Source organism: Lynx canadensis, chromosome B2 (assembly GCF_007474595.2).
Source record: "Lynx canadensis isolate LIC74 chromosome B2, mLynCan4.pri.v2, whole genome shotgun sequence".
Taxonomy (NCBI): Eukaryota; Metazoa; Chordata; class Mammalia; order Carnivora; family Felidae; genus Lynx; species Lynx canadensis.
Window position 1 is genome coordinate 141,290,226 of NC_044307.1, and position 14,945 is coordinate 141,305,170.

The 14,945-nt window shown below is 41.9% G+C and overlaps 1 protein-coding gene across 1 annotated transcript in view; it reads right to left on the reverse strand.

Moving 5' to 3' along the window:
- Nucleotides 1-5,749: 5,749 nt before the first annotated feature.
- The window catches only part of LOC115514555, a 53,925-nt gene continuing 44,729 nt past the window's right edge, over nucleotides 5,750-14,945 (reverse strand). The window contains exon 3 of the mRNA XM_030316658.1: nucleotides 5,750-6,294. Coding sequence (XP_030172518.1) covers nucleotides 5,868-6,294 — 427 coding nt within the window. The 3' untranslated portion in view covers nucleotides 5,750-5,867. The remainder of the gene's footprint in view (nucleotides 6,295-14,945) is intronic.

Consider the following 14,945-nt stretch of genomic DNA (forward strand, 5'->3'; position numbering starts at 1 on the left):
TCTATGCTATTTTGATTCTTTGCGTTACACCAAACACCAGCTATTAATAAGAACCACTCTCTAGAATTTTTTGTCAGGTTGCATGATTTAATTGATAGTATATAACTAAATACTGTAGGGTTGAGTGATAAAATGTAATATGATGCTAATTACTCAAACCACCTCCATATATCAGAGAGGTATATATTGAATGCACGCACACTCAGGATCCTAAAAGCAGCGGCACAATTTTTAAAGTTATTTGGCGAAACCGGAGAGAGGCAGAAATAAAGCTTCATTTCATCCAACAACTGCGGCTAACAGTTTTCCCAAGGGAAAGAAAACGCAACTGCTGCATGGGTCACAAAAGTTTGGAATATCTACCTTCACCGAGATCTTCCCATTCTTTCATTGGAGGAAAGTCAGATAGGACGAGACACTGGCAAGGGGCGTGATTACATTATTCTCCATACATGTGCCAACTTTCCACTGTGCCTTCCTCTCTTCTGGATAATGTGGCCCAGACAGGTCGCACCCCATGCTATGCTGAGGGCTGGAGGGAAAGGCTTAACTGATGGCCGCAGACCTGGGCAACTGTCCTTTGTAAACTCATCTCTGGGACTTCCCCCACAGGAGACACGGGGTATGGCCAACTGAGGGAGAGGCTGGAACAGAACACATGCTGAGTGGAAACGCGGCATGCTTGTCTGTTTGAGCCTCGTCTCCATAGTAAAGATGAGGTAACGGTTCAAACTCCTCCCTGAGGAACGCAGGGTGCACACCAACCAGTCTGAGCTAGAATAAGTCAAACGGGAAGACCTTGCCAAGTCCGAAGGGCCCGGGGTTTTCTAGACGTAGCATCAAGCGCTTGCCTCCTACAGAGTTTCAAAGAAATGGGTAGTCATGGGGCTAACATTAGTTCATCAAATTGGAAGCAGCAAAATCAAGAAACAAGTCAGAGAAGAAGTTGACAATATCCAGAGCTTAACTCTATCCCAGTGCAGAGATTTCTTTCTCCACTTCCAAAGAATCATAGCTATACCGTATATATATTATACATATATACTACATTTATATACATAGTATATACAATATAACATGTATATATTATATATATATAATATGTATATGCACAATGTAATTTGATAAGTTCTCCAAGTACACAAATAAATTATACCACCCAAATAAACCCTATCTGGGTGTACCCACCATGAGGAAAAGAATACTAATCCCTGATGAAACAGCATTCTTTGAGTCAGCAATAGTCATTCTGTGGACCAAAGTGACAATAAAAGAAAAATAAAAGTCCAAACTGGCAATTATATTTATATATATTGTTATTATATATTAAATACATAATAATGCCTTTAGGTAGGCATGCCCAGAACAGCATGGGAAACCACCAGATATATGAATGGCAGCCACTTACCTCTCCTCTGTGTTACTATATAGTTATACTTCAAGATAGATTTGGGACATTGCAGTTTATTGCATATTTAATATTACTATTAAATGTTTCCATGACTGAAAGACATTTTACACTAAAATATTTTTAAAAGTCGTATTTCATTTTCAAACTGTCAGAACAAAACAAGCAAAATGATGGAATACTTCAAAGAAGATAAACTATAGCTCCCATTTCTAAAAGAGTCAGGATGGGAGCTCTACAAGAGGAACCAATTAATTTTCGGAGCAACCTAATTCAAAAAAAAAATGCAACTACTGTAAAATGTGCAGTGATGTTTCTCTTCCATTTATTAAAGAGAAAGTCCTGTGAAATGAGATTTATACTCTTGAGCTATGAGTGAAGAAAGGGGGTGAGAGCAGAGGAATATCTGAGTCTACGCCAACCATAATGATCCAGCCTGACCTCTGATATTAGATGAGTATGTGATCCTAAAAATGCTAAAATACACTGTGCTCATTTTTTAATGGAAGTATTTTTGAATGCCACATATTACAGCAGAAAAAGGGAAAATGAATGACGTTTTATATATATATATATATATATATATATATATACACACACACACACACACACACACACACAGATATATACTTGGCTCTTAATGAAATACAAATGATTAAATTTACCTAATTTGTTTTTGTTCTGTTTTCATGAATTTGATCACTTCTTGCAGCAATTAATTTACTTGCAAAACCTTCTCTTGTGATATTTTAATCCAAGCTCTTGTTGTGTGCAATGAACTCCTATTGAAATTCCAATAACAGATTGTAATTTTAAAATTGTATCAATACTCAAAACACAGGGAGTCCATCTCTGCCTTAAACGCATAGCCAGAGTAGCTGTGTGTGACTCCAGCACGTAATTATACAATCCACAGGACTTCTGGTTTCTGGTCCAGCATCTAAGGAGCCTGGAAGTTGTCACTCTTGATAACAAGTCAAAGAAGTGGGGTCACAGGGCAAACCACTGCTTCAAAAACTGGAAAGACAGACAGGAGGATACAGAGAATCACAATTACCAGAGCAGAAACCTTCACAGGAACGAGTCCTGGAGTAGGGAAACTTGAACTACAGTTGAAAAATTGCTGGAGGTTCGGTGTGGACAAGTCAGAGAGAGAAAAACTCCAGGGGGACTCAGTCAGAGGGGCGCCCCGCACTTTTGTGAGTTTTACCTCCAGGAGATGGACCAGGTTCTTACGGTGACTATCAGAAAACAAAACAAAACAAAAAAAACAACCCTGTGTTTCTGGCATGGGAGAAGGGGAAGGACTGATTTAGAAACATGCCAGAGCATTGTGTTCTTAACAAGAAGTTTTCTCTTTCTCTGTCCTCAAGAGAAACTATTTAAGGTGCCTAAAATAGTGGAGTTTTATCAGAGCCTAACTGACCTGGGAGAAGGGAAATACCCAACTCCAGCCCACTCAAGGCATCACGTCCCACCTAAGGACATGGGGACACTGGATATCAACACACTGCTTCTAGTGTTTATATGGAAAGGCAAAGATCCGAAATAGACAACACAATATTGAAGGAGAAGAACGAAGTTGGAGGACTGACAAGACCTGACTTCAGACTCACTACATTAAAGCTACGGGTGATCAAGACAGGGTGGTATTGGTGAAAGAATAGACAAATAGATTAATGGAACGGAAGAGAAAGCCCGGAAATAGACCCATATAAATAGAGTCCACTGATGTTTGACAAAGGAGGAAAGGCACTACATTGGAGTAAAGGTAGTCTTTTCAACAAATGGTGCTAGAAGAGCTTGGCATCCTTGTGCAAAATAATAATAATAATAACAATAAAATAAATCTAAACACAGACCTTACACTCCTCACAAAAATTAACTCAAAAGGAAACTCCTATAACATAGGAAAAAAGCGTAAGTGACTTCGGCTTTTATGACAAGGACTTTTTAAATATAACACCGAAGACGGGATCTATGAAAGAAATAATTGATAAACTAAGCTGCATAAAATAAACACTTCTGCTCTGCAAAAACTCTGTTAAGAGAATGAGAAGACAAGCCCCAGACTGGGATAAAATATTTACAAAAGACATATCTAATAAGAGATCGGTATCCAGAATATACAAAGAGCTCTTAAAACTCAACAATAAGAAAATGAACAACTCAGCTCAAGAATGGTCAAAGGACCTGAAAAGATACTCACCAAAGAAGATAAACAGATGGCAATGAAGCGTATGAAAAACTGCTTAAAATATGTCATTGGGAAAATGCAGATTAAAACCACAACGAGATACCACCATATACCCATTGGAGTGACAAAATCCTAACACCACGAAATGCTGGCGAGGGTACCGAGCAAGTAGAACTCTGGGTCATTGCTGATGGGAACGTCAAATGGTACAGCCACTTTAGAAGACAGTTTGGCAGTTTTTTTACAAATCTATAATATATTCTTGGTAAATATATACATGGTAAATATACTCTTACCATACAATCCAGCAATCACACTCCTCAATATTTACCCAGATGAGTTGAACACTTACGTCCACACAAAACCTGAAAGTGAATACTTATAGTAGCTTTATGAGTAGTTTCTAAAGCTTGGAAGTAACCAAAATGTTTTTCAGCAGGTGAATGAATAAACTGTGGCCCATCCAAACAATGGAATATTACTCAGCAGTAAAAGAAATGAGTTATCAAGCCATGAAAGGACATGGAAGAAACTTCCTAAGTTAAAGAAGTCAATCTGAAAAGATCACAACACTGTACGATTCCAATTACGTGACCTTCTGGAAAAGACAAAACTATGGAGACAGTAAACAGCTAAGTGGTTGCCAGGGGCTGAGGGGAGCTGGGGGGAAAGATAAACAGGCAAGACACGGAGAATTTTTAGGGAAGTAAAAACACTGAACGTCCTACTAGAACGATGGATACATTTCATTACACCTTTGTCATCACCTATAGAGTATATAACACCAAGGATGAACCGGAAGGCAAGCTATAGACTTTGGATGATAATGATGTGTCAACGTAGGTTCATCAATGGTAACAAATGTACCACTTGATAAACAGCTATTGATAGTGGAGGGGGCTGCCTGTATGTGGGGACAGGGAGTGTGGGAAGTCTCTGATCCGCTCAATTTTGTGACGAACCTAGAACACCTCCAAAAATAGTCTATTTTTTAAAAGTCTTGTTCTGACAAACACATTGCTTTCTTTAAAATAAATAAATAAAAAGCCCATAGTGAGCCCTTTGCCCCTTTCTCTCTTCCACCGTGATTTAATAAACGCTTATTATGTGATATTAGTTTCCTGGAGCCGCCTTAACTAAGTACCACGAGTTGGGGGGTGTAAACAACACATATTTATTGTCTCAGTTCTGGAGGCTAGAAAGCCACCGTCAGAGTATAGGTAAGAGTTGATTCCTTCTGAGGGCTCTGAGACTCTGTTCCATGCCTCCCACCTAGCTTCTGGAGTTCCTGATCTCTGTTTTGTGTTCACGTGGCTTTTGCCGTATGTATGTATCTCTGCCTCCAAATTTCCCCTTGCTGTAAGGACACGAGTCATATTGGTTTAGGGGCCCATACTACCTACTCATCTGCAATGCCCCTATTTCCAAATACAGTCACATTCCGAGGTACTCGTCATGAGGACTTTAACATCGGGATCTGGGGGAGCCACAGTTCGGCCCACGGTACATGTCCCTGTACACAGCACCGTGTCAGGGTCTGTCGGGGATCCCAAATAGGATCAGGCTTCCTGCCCCAGAGAACGCGGCACGACGGACACACGAACATTAGCAATTGCACAGTTATCACAGCAAAGCCCGGGATTCGGGGCAAAACGAAAAGTTTTGCGGCTGCTCCTGCTGCTGCCGGTGGCGGTATGACTTTAAAGGAAGGCTTTAGGGACCGCTTACAGGTTGGGCTGGACCACTTATGGGTGGGGAGCTGAAGGGAAAGTCTCATAGAAGCAGCCAGGATTCAGGATTAAGCAGGGAAAGTTCTGATGTCAGGAAGAGGGAAAAGGGTGAGAAGATTTCCGCTACAGCTCTTGGTAGGGCCCGTCCCTCCAGAGCCCGCGGGGAGCTGGATATCAGGCACAGTCGGGGGCTTCTCCGGGGCAGCAGTGAGCAGGTGACAAAGTCAGAAAGCCAGGGGGAGGGGGAGCCCAAACTGCAAAGAACCTGGAATGAGTGTGGGCTCTGGGGGCAGCGGGACCACTGAGGTTTGGGAAGTGATTTGAGAAAGGTGTTCCTGGCAGAAGTGTGGGCTCCCCAGGAGAGGAAAGTCATTCACTCCGTAAACAGGTCTGGAGCACACAGTCTCTGCACGAGAGGAGCTAACAGAGAACAAGCATCCTTCCTGAAGCAAAAGATCACACGCGACGAAAACGCCCATGTGCACGGAGGTAAGGCTGGTACCTGCCTGAGGTTGTTCTGTCAGCACGCTGGTCAGCGGGCCCGCTTTGATCCGGTTGTGTTTTTGTTTCCCTGAGTGCCACGTGCTGGAGTTTTCTGCGTGAAGAACCCTTGCAACCCGCGCACCTCCTCACTTCTCAGCCCATTGCACATGTCACACTCAGCGGGCCACAAAGGCAGCGCTAATAGACCCAAACTTACGCTCCAGAGAGGGACCGGGTGGCAAGAAACGGCAGCTCTGTGCGAATCATGACCGTGTCCCCACTCATCAGAGAGGCAGGCTCTCGGGCAGGAAAACCAAACGTAATTAAGTAAAACTGTATTACTCAAATTTGCAATTACATAAATCAGTGATCTTTCCCTCAATACGATACCGTCCGCTGTAGAACACCTAGATTTATAGGTGTTCGGATTGATTGAGTCAGCTATCATCCGTGTTACATCAGCAGGTTCTGTATCACTTGGTGTCAGCAAAAAAAAAAAAAAAAAAAAAAAAAGACAGTGACTTTTACATTCAAGATGAAATCACATTGTATTTTCAAAGCACATGTTATCTCAAAAAATTATGCTTAGGCAGGATTTTTCATATAAATAATTCTCTACTGGGCAATCTATCAGAGGCTGTTTTTTTCTTTCTCCATCTTTTTTTAAAGTTGGCTTAGTATGTTTAAAAAAAAAAGACAAATAAAAGGATAAACCTTGAGAGCTCGTCTCTAATAGCATGCTTGGTAAAAAAAAAAAAAAAAAAAAAATAGCTGAGAACCTTTTTCTGAAATATAATATTCTTTCTTTTTTTATTTTTTTGAAACGTTTATTTATTTATTTTTGAGAGAGAGAGAGATAGCACGAGTGGGAGAGGGGCAGACAGAGAGGGAGAGAGAGAGAATCCCAAGCAGACTCTGCACTCTCAACACAGAGCCCGATGTGGGGCTCGAACTCATGAACCATGAGAGCCTGACCTGAGCCGAAATCAGGAGTTGGACACTTAACCAATGAGCCACCCAGATGCCCCACTTTTTTGTTTTTAAATGAAAACATGTCTGCACAAAGCTTGGCACATGAATATTTTTTGTTTGTTTTTAAGGTTTATTTTTGAGAGAGAGAGAAATTGCAACAGCAGGGGAGGGGCACAGAGAGAAGGAGAGAGAGAATCCCAGGCCAGCTTCATACTGCCAACACAGAGTCTGACATGGGGCTCGAACCCACAAACCACAAGATCATGACCTGAGCCGAAATCGAGAGTTGGGCACTTAACCGACTGAGACACCCAGACACCCCCTTTCTTAAATAATTATACCTCATCATCCGGGTTCTTGACTCAACAGAGAAATTTTCACCTTCACCTTTTCTTATTTTGCATTAGCTATGGTTGTATATGTGAATATTGTGTTTGTGGAGAGCTACAAACAATCCGTGAACTGAATCACCCTTTCGTTTCCTCTTGACATTTTTGGAGATTTTGGGTTAATAGAGATCTTCATCGGTGCAGAGTTTAACTACGTTAAAAAATAAAACGCATCACCTTTGTTTCGGTGTACTTATCAAAGCAATATGAGAGCGCTACAGAAAAGTTACACGATAGAAAACCTCCTGTTGATTTCTACCCTCTAACACGCTTAACGCGGTTTTAAAAACTTCTTTCCAGGATTTCCCCACATGTAAACACTTTATTGTAATTACGGTAATTATAAAATTTGGCATCCAGCTTTTTTTTCCAAGTCGTGAGAGATTGAGCGGCAGTGTTCATTCTCCCTAATGCTTGGCCAAAGTCAAACGGAGAGAATGGAAGCCTTGGCCTTCGAGTGTGAAGCATGGTGGCTTCAGCGTCTCCTTGGGGAGAAAGCTGCCTGGTCAGACCAAGAGGAGTGCAGCGGAATGGAAAATCAACCCTGAAAGAGCAGCATGGGACCAGACTGGAGAATGGGGGGAAAGAACAGAGAGGGGGTGTATGCTGGTCGCAATAAGACACGCGAAGCCGCTGTTACTGGCCAAGAGGATGCGCTGAAGAAGCCCAGCTGCGGAAAGCCCAGAGAAGTCACTGAATAAGGGGAGCTGGACGAGAGAGTGGCCATGCGGAACCACGCCAGGCACGACGTGTCCACCCCTCGGGCTAAGGTCACAGACATGGGGATGCTGAAGAAATGTGGCTCGGATACGTTGGAAGTTATGAAGTGACAAGACTGGCCAAAAGACTTCTTTTAAAGGCTGAAGAAAAATGCGACCCAAGGTCGCATGTGCCCTCCCTCTTCACCACAGGAGCCCTGCTCCTGCCCATTTTCCCTGTGAACCCCCTCTACACCCCTTCCCCCAGAAAGGATAAGCCTCTAATCATCACACTGCTAGAGTCGCCGGAGGTATTGATTTGAACGGGCCACATGCGCTGGTGGGTGGGGTTGCTGTGCCTCTGAAGGAGGCAATGTTCTTTCTAAAACTTCACTCTTCTTAAGCTCTGCCCCAGCCCTGGCCCCTTCCAGGGCCCATCTGGCTGGGGGCAAAAGTGGACTTGGGCCCTCCAGGGCTTCAGCCTCTCTGTCTTTGTCCCATTGTGGGCACACAGGAGTATCTGGTCCCCAGGACTAGACCCCAAGGAGTGGGAACCAGGGAAGGGCAGAGCAGGGAGAGTAAGAGAGAGGAAGACCCCACTTAGCCTCCAGCCTGAGGACCCACCAGACTGTATTAGAGGGGCCAGGAGCTTGTCCTGCTAATACTGCTGAACTTCACTTCCCATCCAGGTATTATCCCATATCTGTATCTCTACCTTAGGAACCCCAAAGGGCAGAGGAGGGACGGTTAGACAGACCCGGGTGTCCAGTAGTGATTCAGCCATGACACCCAATGCGCCATGACATCCATCTGGTCTCCTATCAGCTTCTAGCTGCTGAATCTGAGCAGCCCACAGATGGTCTCCTTGTTACGTAACACATCTTTAAAAACAGAGTCAACATTTAAAATTAGGAGCTTCCACACAAAATTTTGGATTTCCACCTCCTTTTTTAAAAATTGTGCCGTCTAGACATACTGGACCCTGATTCACAGGTGGCAATATTTGGTTGGGGCAGAGCGGGGCTGGGGGCTGTTTCCCCCTCAAGGGGTCCCACCTCCAACCTCTCCTGCTACCAAGACCGGAGAGAGTTGCCTTTTATTTTCATGTTCTGGCCAATGATTTTCTTATGGAAGCTAAGATATGGATGTATTTCTGGTACCGGTATCTCTAGAAAAAGTGAAAAATATGAAAGATTGACTAAGAGAGCCTATGTTTCAAGAAAAATAAAGATATGATAAAAAATGTGATGTGTTTTAATACAATAAAAAAAACACCCTTCCCTCATTTAATTTTCTCCCTTGTTTATTGAGGCATTAGGATGAGGTGATACCACTTTTAATATAATATGAACAAGTGATTTTTTTAAAAGAAATTAAAACAGTTTGTGTTGTTCATGTCTGCACAATAAGATGACTCCAAAAAAAAGGTTGGGCCAAACAATGACTATCATTATTATTATTATTATTATTATATAATTATTGTATAATATATATAATATTTATTATATATATTATATAATATATATTATATATTATTATATAATTATTATAATTATCATTATTATTATATTACTATTACTAATATTTTATTGAGCACTATTTTACTCACGGCTCCTTCTAGAAGCTCTTATATATAAATATCATCTAAACTTTTGAGGTACTTCCCCCTATACTAGTAAAAGAATAGACCAATCACAAAATCAATCAGCAGCGGGCTAGGATTTAAGCCCAGGTCTACTTGGGCCCAAGCCCAAACTCTTTCCCGCATGACACTGCCCTGCTTTAATGCGCAGGGCAGAGCCACGACTGGAAAAGCATCATCACAATATTTCTGTCCATTGTTTCAAAGCTTTATATTTTGTTGTACAAAACCAAGATGTGGGTCAAAACCTGAATATTGTAGAACATAACTAGGATGGTGAGGATAATTACTAGTTTCTTACTAGTATACCAGTATACTTTGCCAATCACGTGGCAAGTAGTGAAAAGGTATGTTACCAATGCCTATTTTCAATGGGGTATTAGGATTCTAAATCCTGACTAGCCCAGGCATCTTCAAACTGTGTTCCTTGGAACCCTAAACATTCCTCCGAGGAACTTCAGGGTCATTCACCCTCATCCTGCAGCCAGAGCTGCCCCCGCCCCCCATTACCTATGGGGTGCTCATGCGTCCTAGTAAACGGAAGTAAGAAAACCTTTGACAGCTACAATAAGTTTGCAAAACGCTGCGCTGGTCCAATCTCTTCCTTTCTCAAAGGGCAAGAACATGAGATTTTAGAGATGTGAATTGACTTCCCTCAAATCACACACAGCTATTAGAGGCAGCATCAGATCTAAAAGTCTAGGAGGGTGTTGTTGTGTTTAAGGCGAATGCTCTTGGGTCCGAGGTTCTAACAGGAACCCTTAGAAGTGCAAAGTGCTGGTGACATTGCTATTCCGCACTGCGCCATTCCATGCAGTTTTGCTGGTTAAACGCCTCTCTCCCCAGTGTTACGCTTGATTACGTGTGTGGAGGCTCTGGAAGTTGAAAGATACAGCTCATTATTTTCTACGAATGTCAAGGTTCTTTTGCTGTGCTCAATTGTTTTTACTTTGACTCCTCTCTGAATTCTAAATAACGCTCATTCCTTTCTAAATATGCACTAGCCTTCATTGTCCATAAAATTTAGTGAGACTTGCAGGAGAAGGGTGCTTTCCACTAAAAGTAGCATTCCATGAACAATTAGGTAATAAAAAGTAACTTGGAATTTAACCAGACAGATGAGATAGATGGGTATAAATATCAATATGGAGAGATAGAGAAATGGAACAAAATATCAATATAAATTAAAGAACAGGAAAATATCAAATGTGAGTGCAATTGGAATGAGATACTTCATGATGCTTAAATGTTATTATTACTTATCACCATAATGAGGACTATGCAAAATGTAATAGTAATTTTGATCAAAGTCAAACACGCCATTTAGTGATGCTAAACACGCATATAGCGGTGTCTTTTTGAGTTGGCGAAACAGCAATAATTTTCACAACTTTGAGGTTGGCTCAGAGCCACAGTATCACAAGGATTAATGGCTTCCAGTCTGGTGATTCAAAAGCCCAAAATGCTCATGATCCTACCGGAGACTTGCTTCACTGTTATTGCTTCCCGCGTTTCTAATGAAATTAAGTTTCTTCTTTCACTGAAGCATTTTATCAAAGCGCTTTCCACCTTTCGCCTGGTGGTCCGTCAGATAAACATACCCTCCAAAATAACCATATCGTATGACATAAATAAAGCACGTGGCTCAGAATCTACCCTCACCAAGCTACTAGTTTTCAGCCATATTTCTAAACAACACCAGGCTGTCATCTCAACTACAAGTTGATTCCATCAAATACCTGATCCCCCTGCCCTACCGAAGCAGCTGTTGAACTAAGATGGTCAGCTCCATCGTCCGTTGCGGCATCACAAGATCTCAGTTCTGTGCTTACGAAGGAATCTATACACTGAAAATAAAGTCCTGTCCTTAATCAACCTAAGGGAGAAAGGTTTCCATTACCTATTATATTACCTCGGTGTCTACAGCTGTAAAAAAATTTTAATTTTTAATTTTAATGATAAAAAATTGTAATCATACCCAAATTCCTAGAAATAATACTAGAAATATAAATAAATAGTACATGACATGCCCTGTTGGCCTGCTGAGATATTTGTCACCTGGGCATGGCAGGGAAGGGGACTCTCCTTTGCCCTTTCTCCTGTTCCCCCCTTTGCCTGCTGACGAGCTGAAGGAGCCCGTGTCCCCCAGCAGCGGTGACTGGATTGTGTATGGCTGGTAAGAACCAGGGCAGGCACAGAGTAGAAGGAGCCAAGGGGCTCCCTGATGGATATTGGCCCCTGACATGGACTCTAACTTTCTGGCAAGTGATTCTCAGGACCTTGAGGGATGCGGGAAATGGAGGGAGGGAGTCAAAAGCAAATTAATAAGCAGGTGAAGGTCATTTTCAAGACCATTCCAATCACCTCTTGTCCTTTAAGAACCTTCTCAACACCCCCAGGTGACTTCAGCTATGCACAGCCCTGGAATGAATACCCTAAGAGGGTCTGGGGCATCGTGCTATATCCCCAGATCTTTCCCTCCTTCCCACCCCATCTCACTGCCCCCTTGGTCCCATCAAATCTCCGCTGACAATAGGAATAACTTACAAGCACTTCCCACTTTCTGTTTTGCCTGAGGTTATACACTTGCTTTAGCTTACCTCCTAGACTACAAGTCCTTTGAGGAGAGAAACCCTCCTATGCTCAGTGCCTCACACATATAAACACGTGTTGAAGAAGTGAAGGAGGAAATGATCTCAGCTCCTGCCCCCAGGCGAGAAGGAAAATAACATCTGCTGAATAGCGACCATGCATCGGGCACTGGATATACTGTATTCTCCAACACTCTTTCATAACCTAACACCACCACTGGGTTCCTACTGTTTCAAAGATGAAGAAATCAAGACTCACTGAGGCCAGGGGCTTTGCGCTGTTCCTTCCGAATGAATGCTTTAGTGACACTTCATGTTCAGGCTGGATCCTCTTGTCATTCAAACTCGACACGAAGGCTGCCTTACAGAAAAGCCTTTCCTCACTGCCCAATCTAAAAGCACCCTCTAGTCCCTATTCCGTCATCCTGATTTATGTATCTCTTTTCATCCCATATATGGGATTTACCTGATCTGAAATTACCTTGTTCATTTATTTGTCTCCCCTCAAGTAACCCCATGGGAACAGGCACCTTACCCACTGGCTCATTGCTTTACAAGAGCTGTGTCTAAACATAGTAGGTACTCACTAAAGGTTTATTAAATGAATTAGTGAGGGAGTGAGGGAGTGAATGAATGAGTGACAGAGGGAGGAAGAGAATAGGATGACTCAACCAGTAAGACCCAGGGAAGAATTTAAAACTGATGCTGTTTGATTCCAAGCCTGTGTTCCTTCTTGCTAATCATAAGAATCACTTGAAGTGTTTGCTTAATACAGATTCCCAGGCAGCTTCCCCTGCGATTCTGATCCCATAGAACCCAAACTGCGTATTTTATTAATATTAGTGATTCCTGCGTCCGTGCAAGTTTGGAGAACACAGCATATTACATGTTTTGTGGTACATCGGCTATCTCTTACTAGTTAACATACTGCCCCCCAGACTTAGAGATTTAAAACACAATCATTTATGTAGCACATAATTCTGTGGGTCAGCAATTTGGGCTGGGTTCGGTTGGATAGTTCTGCCGATCTCAGCTGGGTTAGGATGTGGATCTGTGGTCAACTGGTGTGACTAAGTTAAGGAGGTGATGTAGGGGAACAAACCGCGGATTAACCATCCAAGCTGATTCGTGTGGTGGTACTCACGGTGTTCCAAAAGCAGTCAGAGAGAGCCAGTCCCAAACACAAGCGACTTTCAAGTCTCCGCTCGACATCATGCTTGCTATCATCCCATTAGCCAAAGCAATTCATGTGGCCGTGCCAAGAATCATCCAACAGGAAAACTACTCCAGGGCTTGATACAGGGAGGCATGAAAGAATCACGGGGCTATTACTGCAACCTCCCTCTTGTGACCTTGCCCCTGGTGGTGGAATGGAGATGGGAACGGTGAGAAGTGGATGGATTTCTATTATACGAAGCAAGTGGAGCCCGCAGGACCAGGTAATTGATTAGCATCGAGGATGAGGGGAATGGGGAACCATTGGGTGATTTCTAGGTTTGGGGTCTGAGCAACTATGTAATGACATTTGTTCACGAATAGACGGTAGGGGAAGCAATAAAATCTATCCTTTCCCACCTCTGTGTCCACAACTGTGTACAATAACCATCCTCAAAATGCCTGGTTTCAGGACCCTTTCAGACTCTGAAAACTCATTCAGAATGCTAAATTGCTTTTATTCGTGGGGATGATGTCTAGTGATTAATATATTTAAATTTTTAAATGATGAATATTTTAAAATACTTACGACTCATTTTTAAAAAAACAACAAATATCTATTACCTATCACCATAAATAATACAATTTTATGAAAAACAACTTTTCTAAAACAGAAAAGAGTGATAAGAACGACATTGTTTTGTGGTTTTGCACATCTCTTTTAATATGTGGCTTAATAGAACACAGCTGAATTCTCATTTCTGCTTCTGCATTTGGTCTGTTGAGATATTTATTTTAGTTGAAGCCTATGAAGAAAATGCAGTCTGGTACAGTTACGTAGTTGGAAAAGAGCATTTCATAGCTTTTTTCAGATAATTGTGGATATTCTTCAACACTATACCAAAACTCAACAGTGGTCGTTTCTTAAAAGTTATTTGTGATATGGAATCGGGGACTATATTGATGAACTTTTCCCTACTTGGTTACATTAAAATCTATTCATCTATTCTGTACTTTGAATGGATCTTTGACTCATGCATTGATTATTTGGAAAAGATTGGTTCATTAATTTATGCAAGTCTTCCAATTGTTGACTCTGTCATTACATAACATCAAAAAGTCACATTCATTAATATCACCACCAACCTCATCAAAAATGCCTTTAAGCATTGGGAAGCTGTCAACCTCATAATGGCAGGTACAGGTTTTCCAAAATTCTAATTTTCCCTGAAAGCTCAGATTTTATCATTGGCAACAAATACTGTCAGTTGTTTTCCTAGAAGTGACAGGCTCCCCTCATTCATTTTTAAAAGAAAATGTCTGCCAAATATTCAAGTTTGAATAACCAGTTTGCCTGTCAGACGTTTTCAAGTAAAAACTAGTGTTTCATGAAAAAAGCAGCTCGTTCAGCTCACAGCTCCATCACATACCTATTTCTCCTCCAGACAATATTGTACCTCACTATGCAAGAGAAATGTTTTCTGTGTACTTCCTGCCTTTTTAAAAAAATTTTTTAAACTTTATTTCTTTTTGAGAGAGACACAGAGAGAGTGAGAGGGGGAGGGGCAGCAAGGGAGAGAGACAGAGAATGTCAAGCAGGCTCCGCACTGTCAGCACAGATCCCAACGTGGGGCTCGAACTCACAAACTGTGAGATCATGACCTGAATGGAAACCAAGAG